Raw genomic sequence first — 24,035 nt, 5'->3', positions numbered from 1 at the left:
GACACACCTGGGTGCTTTTAAGCACACCCTCTCCATCAACCAGCTATGAGAGCCTCCATTTGGCCTCACTGTTGTGACAAAGGTATAATGAGGTTTAGATGGCTGTGTACTAGACTGCTATGGCTATAAGGCTATTTGGCTAGGGAGGCGACTATAAATACCTATATAGCCTGGGCGGCAGAGCTCGATGAGAGGCTGAGGCATTGCTAAGCATCAAGGTCATGTGCGACTACTTAGAGTGTGACTTAGTGAGCAAGTGAACCAGTCATAGGGTCACAGGTTGAGGGAATGAATAGAATGAATGGTGAGAAAAAAAGACAGACAGAGATGATGCTCTGGAAAAGCTGATGCTCCAGATGAAGTGGTGGTTAATAGTTGCTATGCTCAGATGAATGCCCCACAGAAGGTTGTAGTGATAGCTTTTTAGAGACTCCAGCGCCTCTCTCTCAAATGTGTCCCTGTCTTATCTGGTTGAGATTTTTTTACTCTCAAGTTGTTGACAGCTTTAGTTTGCCCCTGTGTTTAGGCACGGAAAGCTCTGTTGATTTGCTGGTGACTTTAGAAATAGACATGATTGGTGGTGCGTGCATGAATGTGTAAGCTGGAGAAAGAGGCTGGCATGTGGGTGTCAGCCAGGTCACGCATGTAAACATGCAGTATGAGGTAGTCTCTTTAGCACAGATTCCCACTGGACCCCATTACTGAGGAGCTGCTGAGCTGCAGACCCATGCAGCTTAATTACATACACACATATACACAGATGCATGCACACACATTTTAACACACACCAAATAATTACACATCTATTCACATGCAATTTCATACATGCTTGCACACACACACTTGCACATAAATACATGTATACACTTGGACTTGTAAACACAAACAAACTTGAGGTCAGAATATATTCTACGGTGACCGCAGTCTGGTTGCAGTGTGGCAATTATCCTGCAAGACTGACGTGCGAATATGTGTAAAAGTATTTTCTGCAAATCAAGTTATTCATAATGCCCTGCATTACATTCACATAAACACGTGTGTGCTCATTCGACAAACACAAACACACAAAAACTCATCGACTCTCACTCATAAACACTCATGTTAATATACACAAGTGCCTGCACACACACCGAGTCAAGCCTCATGCATGATTAAACCAAGCTTCCTTGGGGACAGTGTGTTGTCATATTGTCAGTTTTTGTTTAACAATATGGCAAAATTACATTAGGATCCAGAGGCAATAATGTTACAATTATTGGAAAAGTGTCCCCCCCCCCCCTCTTCTTTCTTTCCTTCTCAACGCTCAATCATCTCTCTGCTTTCAGAGTCAAGGCTAATACTGAGCTCATCCATTCCCAAATGCTTTTGCAGTGGAGGAGCTCATTTAAGCGGACACACAAAAGTATTTGTGCATGTGTCTGGAAGTATGGCAACGCATCTCCCAGCCGCCCATTCTCCAGCTTAATGCGGAACATCCCCCGGGTGATGGCTTTGGCAGCCTCCAAAATGGGAAATCCATATTTGCCGAGGGGGTCATCGGCGGGTTACGGGGAGAAAAGTTTTGTGCCGAGAGAGAAGGATGTGCATGTGTGACTTCTCAGGGAGCAAAGTTTTGCATATTTTTTCACTGTCTCTTTGTTTATGCTGTGTATTGGGAAAACATGAATGGGTCGATATTTATAAGAGGTGCCGTGCGAGGCAAGACTTCAGGATGGGGTTGTTTTGTGATGAGTGCATGTAGGTTGGGAGGTTGGGTTGAAAACCTATTTTCATGAAACTGTTTGTTGCTTTACTGAACTGTAAACTGTAGTGCAGTTCTCCCTCCTCCATCTCTCTGTCAGTCACACATTCACAAGCATATGCACTGTTTATTTTATCTCTTTCCTCTTTTACATTCAGTTTTTTTTTCCCCCTCACAGTACCAATGGAGCTTCCCATAAAAAACAGGAGCTTTAGTCTGACCTCCCACCAGTTGAGGGCGTTAACCCAGCTGGCCTGCACTCTGCTGGGGTTTGAGAGCAATGTGAAGGAGCTGGTCACTAACATGACCTTCATTAACTGTACAGGAGACACTCCCTGTGTAAAAGGTAAGACTCCATCCCTCCAAAATACACACGTGTATACATATTAGACATGTAATAAGGGCTGTAGCTACCACTGAGGTCGCTGAGGTCATACTCTCAGCGTTTTTTTTGTGAATTTGGGAAATCTTAGTGACCTGAGGTGCAGTTTCTATTTTACAATGTAAAAATAGCAGATACTTTAAAGGCTGATCTAATATTCCTGTCCCTAAAATTCACAATTTTTTGGCCAAAAAAATATTGAAATATATTCAGTGTTTCCCTGCTAACATGACAGTGGGGAGCAGATTTTAAAACACCATTTAGACCATCAAGTAGGAGTAAGAATTTGCAGGAAATTATCAAACAGATAGTGAATAATTAAAATGTTAATAATTCCAGTAATTACAAAATTGCAGACTTTGTTCTGTGAGTATGTTGAGGTTACAGTGGGGAGGGATCTTGACCTCACAATTTCTAAAAACTGTGGCTACAGCCCTGCATGTGTGCCACTCCTCCAGGCATAAACAGTGAAGTTACACCCCCACAAACACACACACACACACACAAACACACACACATTGTTACTTGTTCTAGCGAGACGTCTGAGTTGTGTCTGAAGAAATGTGTTATTTGAGTCGGGAATTATCTTGGGTGTTATATAAGCCTTTAGTATCCTTTTCCTCTCTCCCCTTTGAACTGCCGCTGCAGAGATGTTAAATGAAAGCTTTTGGTGCATGGGGTAATTTCCATAAAGGTTACATTTACAAAAACAAGACTTGCAGAAAGGCTCAATTTACAGAGAGGTAAACAGCCTTTAAAGGGCAGTTATCCAAATCATTAATTCCAGGCAATCAAACGGCTTAATTACCAGAAATTCATCAGATGGGCTTAAAGGTCAAAAAGTGATGCGCTTGCTGCTTCCTCCTTCTTCCATTCCATGCGGTCTTGTTCGGCTAAATTGCCTCGCCTGGGGTCTTACACTTCGCCTTCTGATTAGGAAACTGCGGCCTTGATGTTCACGCTTTTTAATTGCAACCCAACCCAACATCCTGTATGCTTGTCTTCACATCACCCCCCTACACTCCCCCACACAATCTCCCCTCATGGAATTACCCCATATATAGTTGATACTATCTGGGTTCAAATCAAATCTAAGTCCCAACTTTAGACTCGCAAAGCAGTCGCCATTAGCATTTACTGCCTGTTTCTGCTCCCTCTAAGGCAGTTATACTCTGGTCACTGTGTCTCATTTTGGCTAGTGGGGGAAGAGGGGAGCAATGTGTCCCATATCTAGCTCTGAGTTACATACAGCTGCTTTCATGTTACCGCACTCGGCATTCAGTCAGGCTTTTGACACATAACATCATTCAGTGATATGGAAATAGTCATGCTAAATAATGCATAGATTTGAAAGATGCTACAGATACCCGCCACATAGCTTTTCCTTTTCAAACTGGGATAGCTTCTTTATAATTAGAGGTCTCTTGTGAAATTTCACTGACATGATTTTAGAGCTTGACCTGGCACAGATACTGTTTAATGTCTTTTAAGATGTATTACATGATGTTTGCATTTAAAAAAATATATTGGTCAATTAGGCATCTTGAAGAAGAGTAGAGAGGATTCAGACATGACAACAGACTGCAAGAAATCCACAGCAGAAACACTTCTCCACACACCGGAGGTGAGTCTTTTGCATTGCTCCTTTGAAAGACCCTGCAAGAAAGTTTCTGATCTATTACAACTATTCAATGTCATTAAGCCCTATTATCTTTTTCTATAATTACAAAGAGGCAAGACAATTTGTAGCAGTGAAGTAGAACAGGTGAAATATTCCCTTCAGCACTCAGACATTAATTGGCGGCTGGCTCCTGTTTTTCAGGCACAGGTTCTGGAGTTTAACTGGAGGTCAGCATTTAGGGGACTGGTCCCTCACATGGAGCATTGTGTTAAAGTGGTACTGGATGATGTTTGTGCCAAGAGTCTACAGCAGGAAGAGGCCTTATATCGTTCAGGACACACCTCCGTCATCCTGTGTTGCACAAGTGGACACAGCGCCGTCGCTGCCAGCACCACACATCTCAAAGAAGACTCCTACACGTACTCGGAGAGAGAGACTCCCAAAATGATAGCCAAGGTACTCTCTTTTATTCAATATTGAACAGATCTGATTGAGGACATGCTTTAAGCACTTTCGGTTAGTTAGAGTGTAGTTATCCAGTGCTTCTTAACTGTGGTGTCTTAACTGTTTTATTTATGAGTCTTCATTAAGCAGACTATAGTTCTGTTAATGACATCGAGTCAGAATTCCTTCATGGTGAGTTTCAAACACACAAATGCACTCTAGACAGGGGCAATACATGAGTTAAATTACAACATCTACAATGTCTGTTCAATGGCTTCACAGTGAGCAGTGTGAAAACTGGATCATCTCAGAAGTTATACAGGAAAACAGGGGCGAACTGAAACAATAATTCAGACTCGGAATTTGACTCCAACCCAGGCCACCCACACAAACCATCAGACCTCTAATTCTATAGGCTAATGCTATAAGTTGATGTAACAGGTGCAGACTAGTTATAAATTTGGCAGTTTGGCCACTGTTCATCTGGGAGGAAAGTTATCGGGATCACAAAATGCAAACATTTGTGACAGACAAATAAACATGAAAAAAAAGTCAAATTATTATTATTATTTACTTAATTTTATTTAGTTATTTATTTTCACAATTACATGTTATTAAAGGAGAAAGTGGAGTCTACATGTATACTATACAGTCATAGCAGAAATATTTCAATATGAATATATATATATATATATATATATATATATATATATATATATACACACACACATATATTTATGATTATGTCAATAAGTTAAAAGAACATTAGGTGAAGGGCAAGCGCTCTCTCTCTCTCTCTCTCTCTCTCTCTCTCTCTCTCTCGCTCATGGTTCTAAACGAAAATCATGTGACTGCTTTCTGAACTTTTCACTTTCCTGCCCGCTCATCAGCATTGGATAATTATTAGTATTGATAGCCACTGTCAAAGGCAAACAGTGTAGAAAGATAAGGCTGGCAGTAGCAGCACTGCAGTGTGGACACACACTGCAGCAGTTCAGAGAGGTATAGCATCATACACAGGTGAGGTGATGCAAGAGGTCTGGCAACTCATTCCTACTTGATATGTTATCGCTGGTTGACTGTTTAGGGCACAAGCCAAAGCCAGCCTCAGGCCACCACGAAATCTCCCGGTTCTTGTGGCTGGCCGCCACTGCAGAAAAACACAATGGAAAACACATCTGACCTATCCTTTTAGTTTTACTCTCAAAGGCACCTCTGTAATCCTGATGTAACAAAGTGGAGGGTTCACTACCAAAATAAAAAAATGCAGCATTAGAATGTGCTATAAGTACACTGACTAAAACTAGACAAAAACTCAGAAAACCGACATATTTCTGGTTAGCAAGAGTTAGCAAGCTTGTTAACCTACAACATGGTAACAAAGTCAGTTGCAAAGACAAAAGTCCACACATCCAAAAGCACTGGGTTGCAGGATTTCATGTTTTCCTTTTTCTGTCAGCAAAGAGCACTAGCTTACCTTCATTTTCATTTATCCCTTCCTGATTTGCAGACATGTTTTAAAGATGGATTTCCAAGTCTGTAGTTAGAAGTTTAGACAGGTAAACTAGAAGCTTTATCAAGTTGTGTTTCCATGAACATAAATAATCTGATTCTGACCAGTAATTAGAGTAAGGTGACTAATCTGTTTCATTGGGTTAATTATAGGACTTTGCCATTTCTATTCTTTTCTTCATGATGTGAAGCAGAGCTAACTTAATTAAGGCGCCCCCTCCACATTATATTTCTCTCATGTTGTTATCACTGAATTACCTTGTGACTTTCTGCAACTGCTGAAATAAAACTGACTTTTAAGCAGTTCTTTTCACTGTGCTCCCAGATAGTAGATTTTTTGCTTGAGAAAGACACACTGCTCTGTAGATGGCCACTAGCATAGCTGGAAGCACATAGCGTCTGCAGCCTGGCAAGCATTTGTGAACGATGAAACATGAAAGTGGTGGTGTAGATGTGAGATAATCTTTGGAATCATCATCACGTGTGTCGTCTGTGTCGTTAGATACATTATATGTCACGAAATCCCACATGAAAACTCTGATAGCAAGGATTAAGGTTTTTACATTACTTCAATTCGTTTTGTGCCACAGATATTCATACAATATTGAATGAAATAATAGTTATATATGAAAAAAAACATGAAAACTCTAATACAGTGCAAGGACTCATGCTTGTTAACAAGCAAAAGTCAAATCCCATTGTCTTTATTTTTCTGTCTTTCTTTTAGATTACGAGTTCCAAATGAAAATTCAAAGAAAAAAACATGAACCAAATTTAATTAAAATTCTGACTATTGCATCAATTTTTAGAAACACTCTATTGGGCTGGCCCTAATATACCCTGTGTATGAGCATGGTTTACCATACATGCATCCTCCTTTATCCACCTGGCTGAATGTAATGCAGGTCTACACACATCACCCAGACCCAGGGAGATTAATGGTTTTTGTAGCCCCAAAGGAAAGCACCCTCTATAATAGAAAGCCCAAATAATTTGGGCCTGACACAGTTGACACTCTGGATCAGAAAGGGCCTTGGGAAGAGTCATCAGTATTACTTGAGGGGAGGGCTCTGGGGACAAAAGAGAGACAGGAGGAAACCACGAACCAGTAAGGGTGATATTATAAGGGCTAGATGGTGTGTAGAGAAAGGTGTTGAATAGGCGAAAGTATACGGTATACAGATGATATACACAGATATACACAGAGGCTAGGGTAGAGAGCAGGATAAAGAAGGGATAGTGTGAGAGAAGGCATGAGAGGAGAGGTCCTGGGAAATGGCAGGGAGAGGTGAAGTACACACCAGAAATGGACTTTTCTCAGCAGGAAGACCAGTGTCTGATGTGAGACCAGGCTTAGTGTCTAAGTCTACAAAGGATCCCCAGTGTTTGGGATTTCTTTTTAAAATGACACTATGTTGTTTTTTTCTTTCTCTTCTCTTACTCTTCTTTCCAATTTTGCAATTGTTGAACAATCAGCAAACTTCTCCTCCAGCCAGCTCCCTCAAACTTTTTTTTTTAAATCTTCCATTCCTCTGTTTTCCTCTCAACTCTTCTGCTACCCACTACTCACCTCTGCGCTGCACACTTTTGTACAGACTTTTATCATTGCTGCCGCCCCCCCCCCAGCCCTTTACACTGACAGTAGTTGTGGCTTTCATTGCTAACGAGCGTCAGAATTTGTCTGTGCTCAGGACCTGTACATCGTATTTATGTGTAGGTCAACGCTTCAAAGATGAGGGCCTTTCAGCCCAAAGGTTATACATGCATGCATTTGCATTCAATAACACGGAGCCAGACAGACATCCAAGACGAGACTGTAAGATATTATATATATATTTCCCCCTCCCCCTGTCCTTTTTTGACAGTAGCCCTAGTGTTTGAGCAGAGAGCAAATTACTATACAAGACGTAAGCATGAAATATGGCCGGTTCAAAGGCATTATGATGGATCAATATTTCACACATTTATATTCATATGTTCATACCTCAATCCTCACTTTTTTCATGTGAACCCACTTCACTGTCTGTATTACCATACATATGCAGGCTGTGATGATACTGCTCATCCATCAGAGTACTTTAGATAGTGAACTTTTTTTTTTTATTGGCAGTCAGATGTGTGCCGAATGCCAAGTACCCTGCGTTCAACAGCTGGAACTTGCCCTCCTGTCAGAATCAGGGATTGAACTCTTCTTGTTTGGGTGGGCCCCTCTAACCTTGATGCTAGCTCTCTATTATAGCAACAGAGGTGCCTTTTCTGTATGCAGACTTCACTGAACCCCTCACCTGCGTGTTCAGTTCTCCACTTGTCTGTCTACTCCAAATTCTGCACACACAAATAGGCCTCCCTAACACTTAAAAACTTCACACAATCTCTTTCACCTTGCTGCAATAGTCCTGGTGGGATTCCAGGCTTTGATCTTAGCTAGTTAAGGTTTCAGTCTGACTTCAACGTGGACGCATGCGTGTAGTTGTTTTTGTGTGAGGACGACTGTCTGCTCAGTACGTGTGTGTGTGTGTGTGTGTGTATGTTTGTGTGTGTGTGTGTGTGTGTGTGTGTGTGTGTGTGTGTGTGTGTGTGTGCGGGCGCGTGTGTGCGTGCATGCCAAAACTGAATGTGTATGAGATGCTTCTCCAGGGTCTCTCCTTCACCCTGGTATTGCTGAGTGTTGTGTCTGCCTCTGCTTTCTCTCTCGCTAAGCTAAGCTCCTAATGACTACATGCAGTCAGATATTGACTGTTGTCCAAACAGTCATTGTTCCCAGGCCTTTTAACCACACTGGAAGCTTTTCTGGAGAATATTGTGTAAAGAGATTGTGAGGTTGTCAATTGTGTACACATGCTGGAGCCCTGATCTGACAGAATGTCGAACCTCCCAATCAGCCCTACAGTAAGTCAAGTAATAGTGTGTGACTCCAGACACAAGTAGTACATGCTTTGATTGATCGATTGATTAAACTGGCATCAAGTTTAGGTGATTTTTATTTTTTTCCCTCCGTGTGATGTGGCTTGGTAGCTCCAGGGATTATGGGGAATATTCTTTGTTTAAAGGCTTTTTAAGAATCTGCCTGACACATAACTCACATGTATAGGTGTATAAATTTGGATTTGAACTCACACACATGTGTGACTCCTTGGCACTTGGCCGATCATCTTTCACCGTTCTCAATGTGATGTCAATAGGAAGCACATGAGGTAGTGGAGACAGTGGGGTCAAGGTGTTCGTGTGTCTTGGTGTGCAACTTGTTCGCTGTAGTACATGGTGCTTTGTCTGCAGAATATATGTTAAACTATTACACACAATATATGCATGCACCAGGACCACACCATCCTAACACACACACAAACATGCACACATACACACACACGCGCGCACACACACACACACACATGCACACATAAACACTGCTACAGAAATCTAGTGCCATGTTTGTGAAAATGTTTCACTTGCAGAAGAATGAATAAATGTAGTATCATGTCAACCTTGTTGATTGATGCAATGCTATCATTATATTAATTAAAAACATTAAGATTTCAGCTTTAAATAAATACCAGCAGATACCCAGACTGCTTATCTGTGTCTCAGCAAGCACACACACTCAACTATTTTAAAGCGCCTTGATTAGCCCCAGTCTCCCAGACCCTGGAGAGGGAAAGGTGTAGGCAGCCTTGTCCCTATAGGCCTATCTCCAGGACAAATGTGGATAAAAGAGATAAGTCTTGGTTCTTGCTCTGGCAGTTTATAAAGTAAGCTATAGGTCTTTTGCATTGCTGAAACATATTTCTCTCCTTCTCTCTCACTGAAACCTTAGCCTGACCTTTTCTTTTCTTTCCTCTTTGCACGTCTGACGCACTCACCTCTCACCTATGTACGGCAACATTTCTGTTTGGATGTGATTAACATGATGCATGCTGGTATAAAAATGTTGATGTTTCCTCTGAAGTAAAGGCTTTATTTGACCTGATACCAATTATGCATGTTCAGCAGCAAAGTTTATGTGGAGGGCATGTCTGCACAAATCTGTATTCTACAATTGCAGTGCTTTTCAGCTGTAATGACTTGCACAATGTTAGAGAAAAATGCATGTGTAATACTCATCTCAATCTTGAATCCTTGTCATTCTGATGTCTCCTTGCAAATGTTCCATTATTTACATCTAATGAGGTCTCTTTCTGATGTCTTTTTTTTCTTTTTTACTGACAGATTTTCCCTTTATTATTGAGCTCATCTTGTCTTTGCCTTATCTCACCCATCAGTTCTGTGGAACAATCATGGCTGAGTTGGATGCCTTACTACCCTTGGCAGCAGCCTGCCGGGACAGCTCTCTCCTGGAGGTGCGATCGAGCTTCGTGGAGGCGTGTGGCAGGGCAGCGTTTGCCATGTTGGGCCGTGTGCAGGAGAGGGCCTTGGAGGTACCATCCTCTGCACCCCTGAAGAACCTGCCTGCTCTGCTGGCCACTTGCATTTATGTGCACCAACAACTGGAGCATTACTACACCAGGCTGAGAGATTCACATGCTACTGCTGCTAAAGTGTAAGGAGAGGGTGTGTGCATGTGTGTGTGTTGGTGGGATTGTGTGGGAGGAGAATGGTATATTGGCTGCATTGAGTTTATGTATGTATATATTTTCCTATCTATAATATCTATATCTTACAGCGTGTGTCTGCCTGTTTGTCTGATATCCAGCTATCTGTGGCCAACTACAGCATGTGCTGGATGAAAAAGCTGTTATTGGCAATTGATTGAAAATTGTGATCTCAAGGAATAACTTGAAAATCTATTTAGAAGTGCTTGACATTTGCTCTACAGTTTCGGCAGTTATGGCTGCCTTGCCAGAGGAACAACAACATCATAACTGATGAAAGCTAATTTTGACGCTTTTCTACCAGCAAAGAACCAAATGTTGCATTTAAGGAAACGAGAATTGTACAGTATGTTCCTTTGTGCTATAATCACAGAGACAATACTTACTGGAACCAACTTCACTGATGTATAAGCCCACAGATGGCGACTCTAGACTGTTAGGTTATGCTGTCACAGTGATGATCAGACAGACATCAAACTTCAGTTGCTATCAATTCCTATTAGAGTTAGGAGTATGAATGCGAGTATGCCACCCGTCACAGATGCTGTGTCGAGTTTTGTTCAAAACCCGAGCCCTCTCACAGCTGCCACATTCTTGTACCCGTTCTCAGCCTCGTTTCCAAGATTACTCGTTGTTCCTCTTCTTTCACATTACTCAGTAATTTCAAAATTGCTGTTAGTTTTTCAACAATAGCCTAATCAGACATTCAACAGTCTGCTCAACAGATAGTAAACTAAAGTGAATTGCAAACAATTGCATCGCAGACTGAATTAATATACTCCAGCAATCCTCTATATATTGTCATATGATTTTTTACTTCCATCCAAGTAATGAGGCGGATATTTAATAAGCAATAAGCAAAGACAAGGAAAGAAAGAATGGATCAAAGAGATTCCTGTTTCCAAAACGTGTGATCGTGTCATACAGGCAGAAAACATGAGAAACATTTGGAAAGGTTTTAAAATTTCAAGGAAATTGTACATTTGAGATTAAGAGGAGGGGTGCAGTGTGTTTTAAAAAAGAGTGGAAATGATTGACAGGTGGTAATGACACCCATATTATGTCTACATCTGGTGAGTTTTTATGCCTCATAATACCCCCTTAACCTCTGCTCTCTGCAGATCCCCTCTAAAGGCATCTCTGGTGCCCTCGGTGCTCCTGTTGTCCCACCTCTGGCCCTGTGCACCCCTCCACCTGCACTTGCTCTGTGCCCCCTCCGGTCATAAAGCACTTTCCTCTCTCCACACCATTTGGTCCCCCTGGCTTTAAGCCCGCTGCACCCCTGTTAAACTCTTGCCTCTCTCTGGAAAGTATCAAGGCAGGCAGATTTAAAGGATATAAAATGTCACACTGAACTTTTAGAATAAATCATCTGTTCTTTCATCTAATCATTTCAGCTCATGTTTGTTTGATAGCTTCCTGAATATACAGTAGTCAATTATGCATCGGAATTATAGGATTGTGCCCTATTGTACTCTTGACCCCAGCTGTTCCTTTCTTTTTTTCTTGATACACCATATGTATTATAGATTATATATTTTCTGTCATAACCTTGAAAAGTTTGTTTCTTTCCTCTATGCCTAGACCCCTGACCCTACTGCCAATACAGAAGTACAGAGACACAGTGGACGCCCTGAAAGACCAGCTGACCAGCTACTGTGTCCAGGTTTGTTCCACCTGCATTCTTCAGGATGCTGAGAGTCATCACTGGGCTGACCCCAAACCCTTCTATGAGGTAAAATGTCCTTACATATCTTAGAACGTGTTTGGTTGATTTTTCTTTTTTTGCCCAAGATGCCTTGAAATATACGGTAATATACGGAGACATACGGTATATGATATCGCATTTAAGATAAATCAGTGGAGCCTGTGAGAGTGTTATTTACTGCAAAGTCAAAAGTCAGTAACACATAAAACAACCCTAGTATTGTTTGGTATTTATTTCATTACTTTTATTGTAAAAAGTGAAAATTCTAATGCCACATGTCTTAGCAGGCTTGTTCTGTAGAGTTTGAGGAACTCTAGGAATTATACTCTGGAGCTTTCTTGCTTCTTCTTTTCATTCCCACAATACACCTTTACCTCCCACTCTCCCTCTTCTAACCAAGCTTTCTACTCTGAGCTCCCTGAGAACATCTGTGGCTTCCATGCTGCCCCGGGGCTCCAGGGATTCAGCTGTCTGAAGTCTGCAGTCTACACTGGGACTGTCTGGAAACAACATAGGGCCCCTGGAACTCCCCTACCTTTATGCCCTTAAACCAATCTAAACCTCCCCTCTCTTTCTTACTTTACCCCGCTTTTGCCTGTTTTTCCCTTTGTTCCTCCCTCCTTCCCTGGGTCACTGGTGTCAGACAGACCTGCTGTGCGCAGGTGTGTGCTTTTGTTCAAGCATGCCTGTGTGCATCTGTACAGATGAATGAATGTGTGGGTGTGCAGCAGCATCTCAGGATGTGTGTTTCATTTGCTGTGTGTATGTATGTATCTACATTTTGGATGCCTATATATGTGTAGATGTATGTATCAGATTTCAGTCTCCTGGATTCCACAGCCCTGTGTCTTGGCTCTTTCACAGCTCAGTGCAGCTCCACAGAGACCCTTCTCCAGCTTACATTCCTCTTTCTTTTTTTACATTGATATTGACACATTAATAGCTGTTGGCAGAGAAATATTTAATATGCTATAATAACAGCATATGAGGTCAGTTAAGGCGATCAAAAGAAATTTAGAACACGACCTTGGTTACCTTCCGTGTCAGAATCTTGCCTTCAGAGCCTGAAGAGAATACAAAATGTCATAAGAAAATAAAAGCAGTCATGAGCTTCCAAGTTTATTCCATCCTCAGTTCCCTGTCCCAGATTCAGTCTTCACTCTTGCCAGGTCTTCATCCTTAATAGGAATTTGTTCATAGTTGACCTGGCTGGTTAAATAAAGTTTGACTCGAATGAACGGATAAAACATCCCAGCCACACATGTAGTTGTGGCTGCTCTTGGTTTCAATCCAACATTTGTGTCTGCATTTGCTCCACTGAGTCCACAGGCGGAGGATGGCGGCCTAATCCCGGACATAGAGCTTGGTCACGCTCCCCATCAACCAGCGATCCCTAAATGACTGGCTCCAGGGAGCAGAGGGAGGGAGAGGAAGGAGAAAAGTAAAATATGAGATAGATGAGGTGAAGTGGGAAGAAAATGAGAAGGGACTTAAGGGTATGATGAGATGAAGACAGGAGGAAGTTGAGGAGTTTTGGACATGTCAGTATCTTTACCACACACACACACACACACACACACACACACACACACACACACACACACACACACACACACGTGCACACACATACACCGACTGCTGGAGCAGTTTATTGTTGGAGGTTAAACATGAGGATTTCAGATGAGTAGAGGTAGAAGAGGGAGGTTTAATGACTGAATCCTTCTATATCTTTTCTGACAAAGCTGCAGGATGCCAGGATAATAATCCCCTTCTCTCCATCTGTCCTCCCCCTCTCTCTGTCTGTCAGTCTTTCTTCTCACTCTTACTTGTCTTTGCTCACTTTATGCAGAAAAGTTCTCAATTTCTCCCCTTCTCTTTTCCGCTCTCTGTATGTGCGAGTGTGTATGCGTGTGCAAGTGTGTGCCTGTTGTGATGTGTTCTCCAGTTCAGGACTTTAAAGCAGTCTAAAATCCCAGTGGGGGAAGAAACCCAGGTGCAGAGTGCAGGTGGCGTGACCACTGAAACATCCTGGTGTTGACAGACCTGCCTCTGTCTCTGTCTCTCTCTTTCTTCTCCTTCATGTTTTCTCTCTCACTCTCTCTTTCCCCCCCTCTATTTTTATATCCTCTTCTCCGCTTTTTTTTCTTCACTGTCAATGTCCATATCACAATATATCTTCATCTGTTACCCCCTCCCTCCCATCCACCTCTCTCTTCCACAGGGCGAGCGCTGTTCCTTTTCGGTGCAGATGTGGTTCTACTTCCTGTGTGGGCTCCGTAGCGACCTGTGGGCTGTCCTTCCGGCAGAGATGGCCAAGGACGTGCTGGGCCAGGTGCTGTCAGAGACTTTACAGCTGCTAGTGCAAAGATATGCCAGGGCCCGTGCTTCATACAAGAGACACCTGCAAATCAGGTACTTTATCATGTGCCATTGTGACCTGATGTGATTTTCATTTGAGATTCACTCTCTGTGATGCAAAGTAAGCTACTAAAATAATAACATCTCAAATGTAGTACTACACTGCAATATACTATAGAGCCTTTCCTATTGTTGAATCACTTAACAATGGAAGTATTGATATGACAATGCATATTTTTGACCCTGCAGATTTGTCTTGACCATTTCTACTGTGGAAACTCAGTGCTGCTTTGGACAGACTGAACTGCTCAAATTTACAGAATGAACCAACACAGAAATTCCTCTATGGTTATTTTCTCTTAATCAAATTTCTAGAAAATTTACAAAATGATGATATACACCAGTATCAATTTCACAATATAAAAGTGCATATACTGTAGTAGAAGGTTTTATCCCTGTTGCAGAGCAGACATCTCAGAGCAACAATCTCACCAAAAGGGTCTTTAGCTTTAAGGACTTCCTGTTCATGTCAGTTTAAGAGGTTCAAGGTTTGTTCTTGATCTTTGAAACAGCAGTTGGAAAGACAATCTCAATCTTAGCTTTTAATGCAAAAAGAGAAACATTTAAATTGGAAGTAGTTCATCTGCTGATGTTGATCATGTGATATGATCAATGAGATTGCGTTAGAACAGCCATTAAATGTATCTTGTAGTGATATTTTTTTTCTTAATTGCTGTTTGAAAGGTTAAGACTGAGCTGTGAACCCCAGGAGGAATCAAAATTGATTATTTTTTCATCAATCATTTTCTGGTTTTCCTGGAAATTGTCAATGAATATAGATCACAAGTATTTACGTATGTGTTATTACGCTTTTACGTTTTGAAGTGCATTGTTTTATCTGTACCTTCCTCACATACAGTACATCTTAGTGTAGCCTACATGGATGTAGACGTTTGTGCCTGCTGTATAATGACAATGAATGAATGATAATCACTGTTGGCCTAGTTTCACTCAGCTCCTGTGGGTCTGATGGAGGAGCTCTGAATGTAATGTCAGCATAGTTAGTCATTGGCACACTCTCTGTTCAGGTTCCAGTGGCCCTCCTATCCATCATCTTTTTTGTCTTTTTTCCTCCAAACAGCCGAATGATGACAATGAACAGGTTAAACTGTGACACACAATAAGAGGATAAAAGAGTGACAAAGATATAGTGCAGTATACATGTGTAGCGCTGCATGATGTCAACACAAAGCCTGGTTTATGTTGCTTGGAGATGCGCGTGTGTTTCTGAAGGGACAGTTGTAACGTGTAAGGCTAGGCTAAACAGATGGCTTTTCAAAGCTTCTCCAAGTTTCCTATGTGTATAGAACTCACATGGGTACTCTTATGCTTCCCCAGCTCTCCTGTATCAGTCCATCCCTGTGCGTCTAATAACGATTTAGGGAAGCAAGGATGAGGAGATGAGAGATGATGAGCAGCTCTCCCCAACCAAATGAGGGAACAGATTTATTGGTGTTTAAATGTAAAAGCACTGACTTTTATAGTGAAATCCAAAGCCAGCAGTACACTTTTCCAACAATAAAATCACCAGGAGGTTCTGCATTCTAACTGGCTGTGCAATGAGGCTGTTATGTCATGATGTACTGGTGGATGCCAGCCTTTTAAGACAGAGATGTTAACTTTCAGTGCCTTTCTCCCTCTCTCTCTCTCTCTTCATGTATTCTCACATATTACCTCACATCTCATCTTTTCTGTTTTCATCTATACATTCACCTTTTCTGTTTGCTTACTGTGTGTCCAAGATGTGACATTACGGCAGTATTGCTGTATGTGGAGCAGCTTATGTGGAGTTTGTGTGAAAGTCCCGAGGCGTTGGTGCGCTCCAATCCTTCTTCAGCAATTGCCATAATCGCAGGCGGATCTGACTGGCCATACCAAATCCACAGCCTGTGTGAGCAACTCCTGACAGTCCTCGTCATTGTCACAGCACCTCTATCTTTGCTGTATAGGTTTGTGAGCACATTATGTTTTTGTTATTTCATTTACATTCCCGTAAAATATGACCCAATTATACCAAAGTATTTGTACTTTAATGACCAGAGATGGTCATGTGGCTGTAGCTGCCGACCCTGAAACTAATTGTGTCTCAAATGACCATGGATTTAACTGCACACTAAATATTAAGATAACACGAGTGGGCTGCTAATGGCAAAAACAATAGATAAATGGCATGGGAGGGCACTGTAAGATATATTTGGCTGTATGACATCACTACCTGAAGTAGTATCATTGCAATAGAGAGGTGTGGGTATATTTTCTGTATTGAAGAAGTATCACTCAAAATTGCAACATGCAATCTCAATTCCTCCAGGACATTTATGATTAATTCTGCAAAGGAATCCACGCCACAGCAGCCTGACAGCTCTGTTGCACACTGGCTAAATGCTATCAACCCTGACCTCTTCACAGAGCAGGCCATAAGGTATGTAAAGTACACCCATCATACCATCTATCACCCGTCATATAGCAGGTACACATATCGTATGCATGTTCACACACAAACACACACATACACGCACACTCTGGTATGCTAAGCCATCACACACACCTCCACCCACTGTATGTAGAGAACCATATGTGTGTGTGGAGTTATAGGCACATACTGTATGTGCAGATATATAACCAGACTTACCCGTTGCTGAGGGCTTCAAGCTAGAGTTGCTGTGGTAATGTAACACAGATGCAAGCTGAGAAAGAAATAAAAAAAGAGAATAAAATAAACTACCGTTGCTGCTGAGGCTGATTATGTTTATGTTGATGGTTGCTTTACACATGAGGTGTCAATAGAGCGCACTGTGGTGTGTATGTGCTTGAGTATGCCTGAATGTGCACGTGCAGGCATACATGTGTGTACATGTGTGTCCAGTTACTATTGTGACCTCCATGGTGCAGTCAATCACTCTCTCCCCTCACCCTTGACTCTACCCTCCTCCCCTCTCATCTCCCTCACAGCCAGAGGTGATGTCATTGCGTGCTGATGGAGCACAAATCAAACTAACCCCTGGTCTCTTGCTCCTAAGTATTGGAGAGCTGAAATTAGTTTATTTTTATGACCTCTCTATTTCTCTGCTCCCACCTCTTGCCTGCATGCGAAGGCGCCAGGGGGCTTGCCAGTGGCCTGGGGCCAGATCCACAGGTCCTCGTCCAGGACCTGGCCTCTGAGGCCAAATCTTTTCCCAGCCCATTAAAATAAAACCCATTGTTATGGTTATTAAATAAAAAAATAATAAAATCACAAAGCACATAAATAAATCATTCAGCATTACAGGCTATAAAGAAAGTATCTGAAGTTATGTTTTCTGGCTTTATGAGTGTTTCTGCATTTGCACACATTCATGCACGTGTGTGTGTGTGCGTGTCTGTGTGTTTGTCTGTATCTGTGTGTCTTGGTTCTGTAAGCTGACCCTGCGCTGTAGCCGGGTAGATTTATCAGAGCAGTTAAAAGAGGATTTCTTCTGGATTTGCAGTCCCAGTGACATCATAAATTGTGCTGTCAGATCGAGGCATAGTTTTCCTCAGTCAAGCAGCAGGGTGCACCCTGCTCTAGCTTTCTGGCTCAAATAGAATGGTTAATTTCTGGGCAGACACCCCCTGTACAGCCTCCCGCCTCCTTGCTCTTCAGACAAACTCTGTCCATTCCTTCCATTAGATTTTATTGAGATGTATAAAGTAACATGCAGGCACACACATGTCAGCATGCTCTTACACTTGCACACATACATAACCACAAGCATCAGCACTGAAGGGTGCACATACACACACAAACACACACACACACACACACACACACACACACACACACACACACACACACACACACTTACACGCACACACAGCAAGGATACGGCTCATTACCCACAGCTGGCTGCAGCCTCTTGGTTATACAAAAGATGTAGGAGGGGGGTACTGCTGTATATTCATGTATTTGGCTGTCTCCCAAATGTTAATTTGCTTTTAGCTGGCCAAGATTAGAGCTAATTCCTTCCCGGTGCACACTATAAGTAAGCGAGAGTGAAGGCATTTGCAGACTAAGCTTGTATCAGGAGTGAGTGACACTGAAGGAAGTTACCATTGTGGCATAAACACTATTTCTTCCCAGATTGTCATCCAAGACAACTGTGTCTCTCACAGCTTTGAAGCTTTTTCCCTCCTTTGTTGTCTCTTGTTAAATGGACTGCTATCTGTACACTCACCTGACACTGCAGAACTGTCAACTTTGTTTTCTTTTTTTCCACTCTCAGAGATGGCCTTATGGGCCAGGCCGCCTTTGCATGTCAGCTGAGGCTGCTGACCTCTGACCCAGGACGCAATCCCAAGTTGCTACTGCGAATGCTGCTGTACAGAGACTGTCACCTGCCCAGAATACTCCTGGAAAACTCTTGTAAGTCTGTCTTTTCAGAGGACATGGATTGGTATATGTTAAGGGAATAAGGCCCCAGTGTTTGTGTATGTGTGCGGTATACAAGCCTAGTTGTCTATCTTTTAGTAGAAAATTGATGCCACCTACTCCAATTCTTAAATATGATCTTTTTTTATAATACTGGACCCACAGTCGATCCTGCAGGGGATAAGTGTGGGAAGGTGTTTACCAGTGTCTTTAATTATGGTGCTCTAAGATCCTAAGCGAGTTATATAGACCTTAGATGAGCTCTATCCATTTTATGAAGTTATCATCAGCATCTTTGCCATCATCATCATTTTCACCTTGGTCATCATCATCACTAAATCAATAGAGCGCAGTAATAAACACTCAACAGGCCCAGGCGGAGCACACAGGCTGACCTTTAAAGATTTTCCCTTCCTTCTTCTCTCCTCCGCACCAGCAACAGTCTAACCTTTAAAGACTGTTGTGCACTCGCACATTAATTCACATTATAGCGACCTCATTAATAACAACTCTCACTGTCTCGTTCTCTCGCTTGGTCTGAGTCTGGCTCAGAGGCTCTGCAATGCTTCTCCCTCCACACTGCCGTAAATCAACGCTGGAAGCGCTGACTCTCGTGTGTTATCACGGTGACGGGCTAATTAACCAGGAAGCAGACAGACAGAAGGAACAGCTTGACTGAATGCCTACACTCCCATAAGCCACTGCACTTCCCTATACATGTACTGTATATAGTAGAGTATTTTTTGGTGCTGTAGTAAAAATGTGAAAATTGTGAAAAATGTTGGAAAAGTAGCCTAACTTATTCAGTCGGTCACGTATATATATATACACGCATATATATATATATATATATATATGTATATATATATATATGTATGTATGTGTGTGTGTGTATCAGCTCTCAAGAGGAAAGCAAGCAACTAAACCTATTCATTTGCTGAAGGATAATAACTCCTCCTATTTTTAATCATTGTTTTTGCTTAAATCAGAACATACAGCACTTCTGGTACACACACACACTCTCATACACATACAGACAGCCTTTTTATTATGATTAGTGTGTCTGCTTCCAATTACAGAGGTTTGCAGAGAGGGCCCTTGTGACTGGTTGACTAGTTGTCCGTAAGATAAACAGGTGTATGTATTGGCTATGTATCAAGGTTGGATAAGCTTAGAAACAGAGAAGGAGGGAGGGTGAGAGAGCGAGAAAAAATAGAGAAAGCAACAGAGAAATTGACATAGAAACACAAACACATTGGAATCATTGCGTGCTGCAGCAGTTGTGGAAACTCCACAGAGATGTGCCAGCGCACTGTCATCTGCTTTTCTGAAGTCATCTGCTGCTCCATAATGGGATCATTATTAAAAGGTGCCTAGTTAACCTGCCATGCTCTCCAGCACCCCAAGTGGAAATTAATGTTAGTCACCCCTGTTTCCTTGGACCATTGCTAGCCACAGCAGTGATATCCAGAACACCCTGTCCTTAAGGACCAATTACTCGACTGGCAGAGAACAAGATGCCGGTATAACCCACATAATGCTGCCTAATAGACTGATTGTAGGTCAGGGTGGTTGACCACTTTTGAGTGTGTGTGTGTGTGTGTGTGTGTGTGTGTGTTTGTGTGTGTGTGTGTGTGTGTGTGTGTGTGTGTGTGTGTGTGTGTGTGTGTGTGTGAGAGAGATGTTTGATAGTGAAAGAAAAAGAGAGAGCAAGGAATGTAAAGTGAATATAGAGATAGAAACAGGGAGACAGAAATCAGTTGTCATCTGGACCTTGAGTGGTGGCAATGCTCCCTAACAGCCTGTTATCAAGCTGGTTGATATTACTGGCCCTTTAATGCAGCAGCTAATTCAGCCCTGTCATTTTAAAATAGTCCAGTATTAGTCACTAGGAAGCCATCCTTTTTTCCCATCACAGCGCCCCCTCATTGACTGCTGCGTTGCATACACTCTTCTATTCAGATAGCTGTCATCTCCCACACAGTAGACTGACAGACCGCTGGATGTCTGCCACCTCTGGAGCAATGGGCCTTTCCTCAGCAACCCCTGTCAACTTAACACACACACACTTGTAAGCACACAAAACACATATATAGACATCCATATGGGTTACACAAGCACACACCTCCATCCTCAGCCCTGTGCTCAGACAGCATCCCCCACAAGGACACCCTGTCAAAACCTCTTCCTTTTCACTTCCTGTCTCCATGTGCTGTGGATCCCACAGCCAGGGGCTTTGAAATCTGTTTCTTTTTCAGTTTTTTCTGGTCTGTTTTTTTTCCTCCATCTAACACAGATGTGGGTTTTTCTTCCCGTTCTATTCCACAATGCCTTTTGTTCGCCCTTTCTGTTAACATGTGTCAGGTTGGGCAGCCTTGACATTTTCCAATGTGTTTTTGTGCGAAAAAATCAAGTTGCTGTTTCATAGAATAGAGTTTTACATCTTTCCCTACCAACCTCCATAAGGTTGATATTTTTTGAATCATAATTCAAAAAACAGTCAGATTTCACACTCACCTACACACTCCTAACTGAATGTATGTGTGCGTCTGTGTAAGCCTTTTCCTCTCTTTGTGCATCCTGTTGTTTTTGTGTCAAGTGCTCCAGAATATCACATTTCATAAATTCACACACATTTATTGGTATTATGCCCAAAAGTGTCTTGCCAAACTGACACTATTTTAATTTTGTTTACAGATTTTTGTCAGGAGAGTGCCTTAGAGATGTCGTCAGAGAGTTGCCATGCAGGAGATGACTTCATAGTCACATTGTTCAATCTTTTCAGTTGCTTTAATACTGTTCCCAAGGCCTTGACTCAGGCCCTTCAACCATATCTGGAGAGGGCACACATATGGGATCATCTCTACACACTGGCAGGTGAAATAGCAACTAGTTGCTGTATAATGTTGTAGTTTAGAGGTCATTACTACAGATTGATAGTCAGTTGATAGTCAGTGTATTACTAAAGGCCATAGTACTATTCTATACCTCACTACTGCACTATCCTGAATTGTGTGTCAATTATTGTGTTCTTCAACATAAAATCCTGTGATCACAGTTGAGTTATCATATTAATATAAATTAAACACTAATGTTATTAAATAATATGGTTATTTGTTAGGACAAAAATAAGTTTTTGCTACAGGAGAGCAACTTTGATGTCATTTCATTCAATGTCGTTTCATTGCTCATTAGATCATTAGCATCAGTGTTATTTGGCTTATAAGTCAGGATATTGTATTATTTATCGATTCTATACTATAAAATAAAGTGATGATAAAAGACTAAGTGCAATTCTCATTTCATGTTGAATTGAAAAACTAACAAACTAACAGCTGTTTCATACTTAGATAACAGGAAATCTCCAATTTGAGATTTGACCATATTTTCTCTAAATATATTAGATATATTTATAAATACAAGAGTAAATCTGTCCACAAAGAATATCTCTTTTTTTTTTTTACAGCCAGTGTTGACATTGCGTGCACGTGAGCTAAAGAATGACTTTAATATGCAGTTACAGAGACTGCAATTACTTCCCAACTCTTTCTTTCCGCCTCTCTCTGGTACAAGCTTTGATACAGAGCTTAATCAGAACTCCTGTGGAGTATGGAGCTCTTTTTGGTGGTGATTTTTATATCCTGGGTGAGTGGTAATTATTGTAGCATAAATTAGGGTGATTGGAGAAGAGTATTTGGATGGAGACAGAGCAAGGGAGGGGTCGACAGAGGGAATGAACGAAAAAGAGATAGAGTGAGCCAGAGAGAAATTCTCAATGTCATCCAATCATGATTTATCCTCACAGGGTAATTAGTTTAATTATTGGACTGTGCCAAATCTTTGTATTATAATTTTGGTTACAGGATACCCCCAGTGCCCCCATTTCTATTTAAACTGTTCACTGAGTTAACTTTCATAGATTACATTGAGAGTTTCACTATTTCTGCACTTAAACTGATGTTTCATCACACTGTAGCAGGTTGTTTCAAATCAATACACCAGTCAATACTGTAGCAGGCGGTGTAAAGTCTGAAAACCAAGTGACTTTGAAAAATAGGTCTAGGTCTCACCTGCCACAGAGTGCTTCTCCTTCCAAAAGCTATATCATTTTCTGTTCCGCTCTCCTCTTTTTCTGTGGGTCTGAGGTCACACATTTGTTCGGTGTCCCTGGAGATTTCAGTGCACTTCCAGTGCCACCACAGTACTATATCTCTCTGTTGTAGCCTTTGGTTTTACAGCCGATGCTGTAGGAAGTTTATGGGTGCCATACACCTTCATGCTGTAGCTGCTCTGCTATCAGTATGAGCAGGATATGAAAGGGCAGAGCGATGAAAGACATTGAGCACCTGGAGAAAGTTGTAAGATTTCTACTGTCGGGCCACCTGGTTTTGATTGAGAACATCTGAATTTGACTTGATATTACTTGCTTTTAGTGTAGATGTTTAAAAAAAAAAAATACCGTAGCACTCTGAGGATCCGCAAGCTGTTGGTGTCTGTATTTTCCCATCGGTTGAAAAGTAGAATCATTTCTAACACAGAGTGAGCTACACAGTAATGACTTGGTGGGCTTGTAGAACAATACCCATAATATGAAATGTAACCCAATCTAATTTGGTAGCAATTTCGAAATTTCATCTACCCTTCATTTTTATGTAAGTAGCGTGGAATGTCTGTGTCCATAGTTTTATGATTCAATATTTAGAATAGCCATAAAATAGTATTTTGATAGAAAAGCTCCTAAAAAAGAGAGATAAAAAGCTCCTACACACAGCAATGAGAGTCTCCTTTGTGCTGCATCTCCCCTTTTAAAATAATTAAAAACAATGTGTTTTGTACAGCAGGCAACACGTCTGCATATTAAATTCAGTAGGACATGCTTTCCTTTACAATTTGATTTCTGTTCTTTAAAAAAAACTAGTCAGTCTGTGGGTTGCCAGTCTCAAAAATTTTAAAGAATATGACTCTTGGAAAAACAGACATTTCCCATGCCGAGTTAAAATCCCAAGTCGTTTAGTTTGTCATTTATTTGTGTTTCTTTTTTTTTTTTTGGCTTGCTCCCTCTTACAGCACCAAACTGGTCACAGCCTAACATTAACTTTATGCTTATTCTTGTACAGTTCAGCTTTATGCTTTTATTTTTTTCAAGTGCAGTCTTAAAAATCAAGGATACATAGAAGTAGTAAGTTTGATATTCTCTCAGGCACCCTTCTCTACCTGCTGCATTTATTTACCATTT

The 24,035-nt window shown here is 41.5% G+C and overlaps 1 protein-coding gene across 1 annotated transcript in view; it reads left to right on the top strand.

Annotated features, from left to right (window-relative positions):
• kiaa0825 (KIAA0825 ortholog) overlaps positions 1-24,035 on the top strand; it is a 110,527-nt gene that overhangs the window by 16,779 nt on the left and 69,713 nt on the right. Inside the window, exons 6-15 of the mRNA XM_022756474.1 lie at positions 1,920-2,087; positions 3,662-3,747; positions 3,952-4,200; positions 9,957-10,234; positions 11,871-12,021; positions 14,216-14,406; positions 16,155-16,361; positions 16,724-16,834; positions 18,654-18,793; positions 21,497-21,676. Of these exons, the coding sequence (XP_022612195.1) occupies positions 1,920-2,087; positions 3,662-3,747; positions 3,952-4,200; positions 9,957-10,234; positions 11,871-12,021; positions 14,216-14,406; positions 16,155-16,361; positions 16,724-16,834; positions 18,654-18,793; positions 21,497-21,676 (1,761 nt within the window). The remainder of the gene's footprint in view (positions 1-1,919; positions 2,088-3,661; positions 3,748-3,951; positions 4,201-9,956; positions 10,235-11,870; positions 12,022-14,215; positions 14,407-16,154; positions 16,362-16,723; positions 16,835-18,653; positions 18,794-21,496; positions 21,677-24,035) is intronic.

This window comes from Seriola dumerili, unplaced genomic scaffold (assembly GCF_002260705.1).
Source record: "Seriola dumerili isolate Sdu_G_001 unplaced genomic scaffold, Sdu_1.0 BDQW01000017.1, whole genome shotgun sequence".
In the NCBI taxonomy this organism is placed as follows: Eukaryota; Metazoa; Chordata; class Actinopteri; order Carangiformes; family Carangidae; genus Seriola; species Seriola dumerili.
This window is presented reverse-complemented; position numbering and strand designations above follow the sequence as displayed.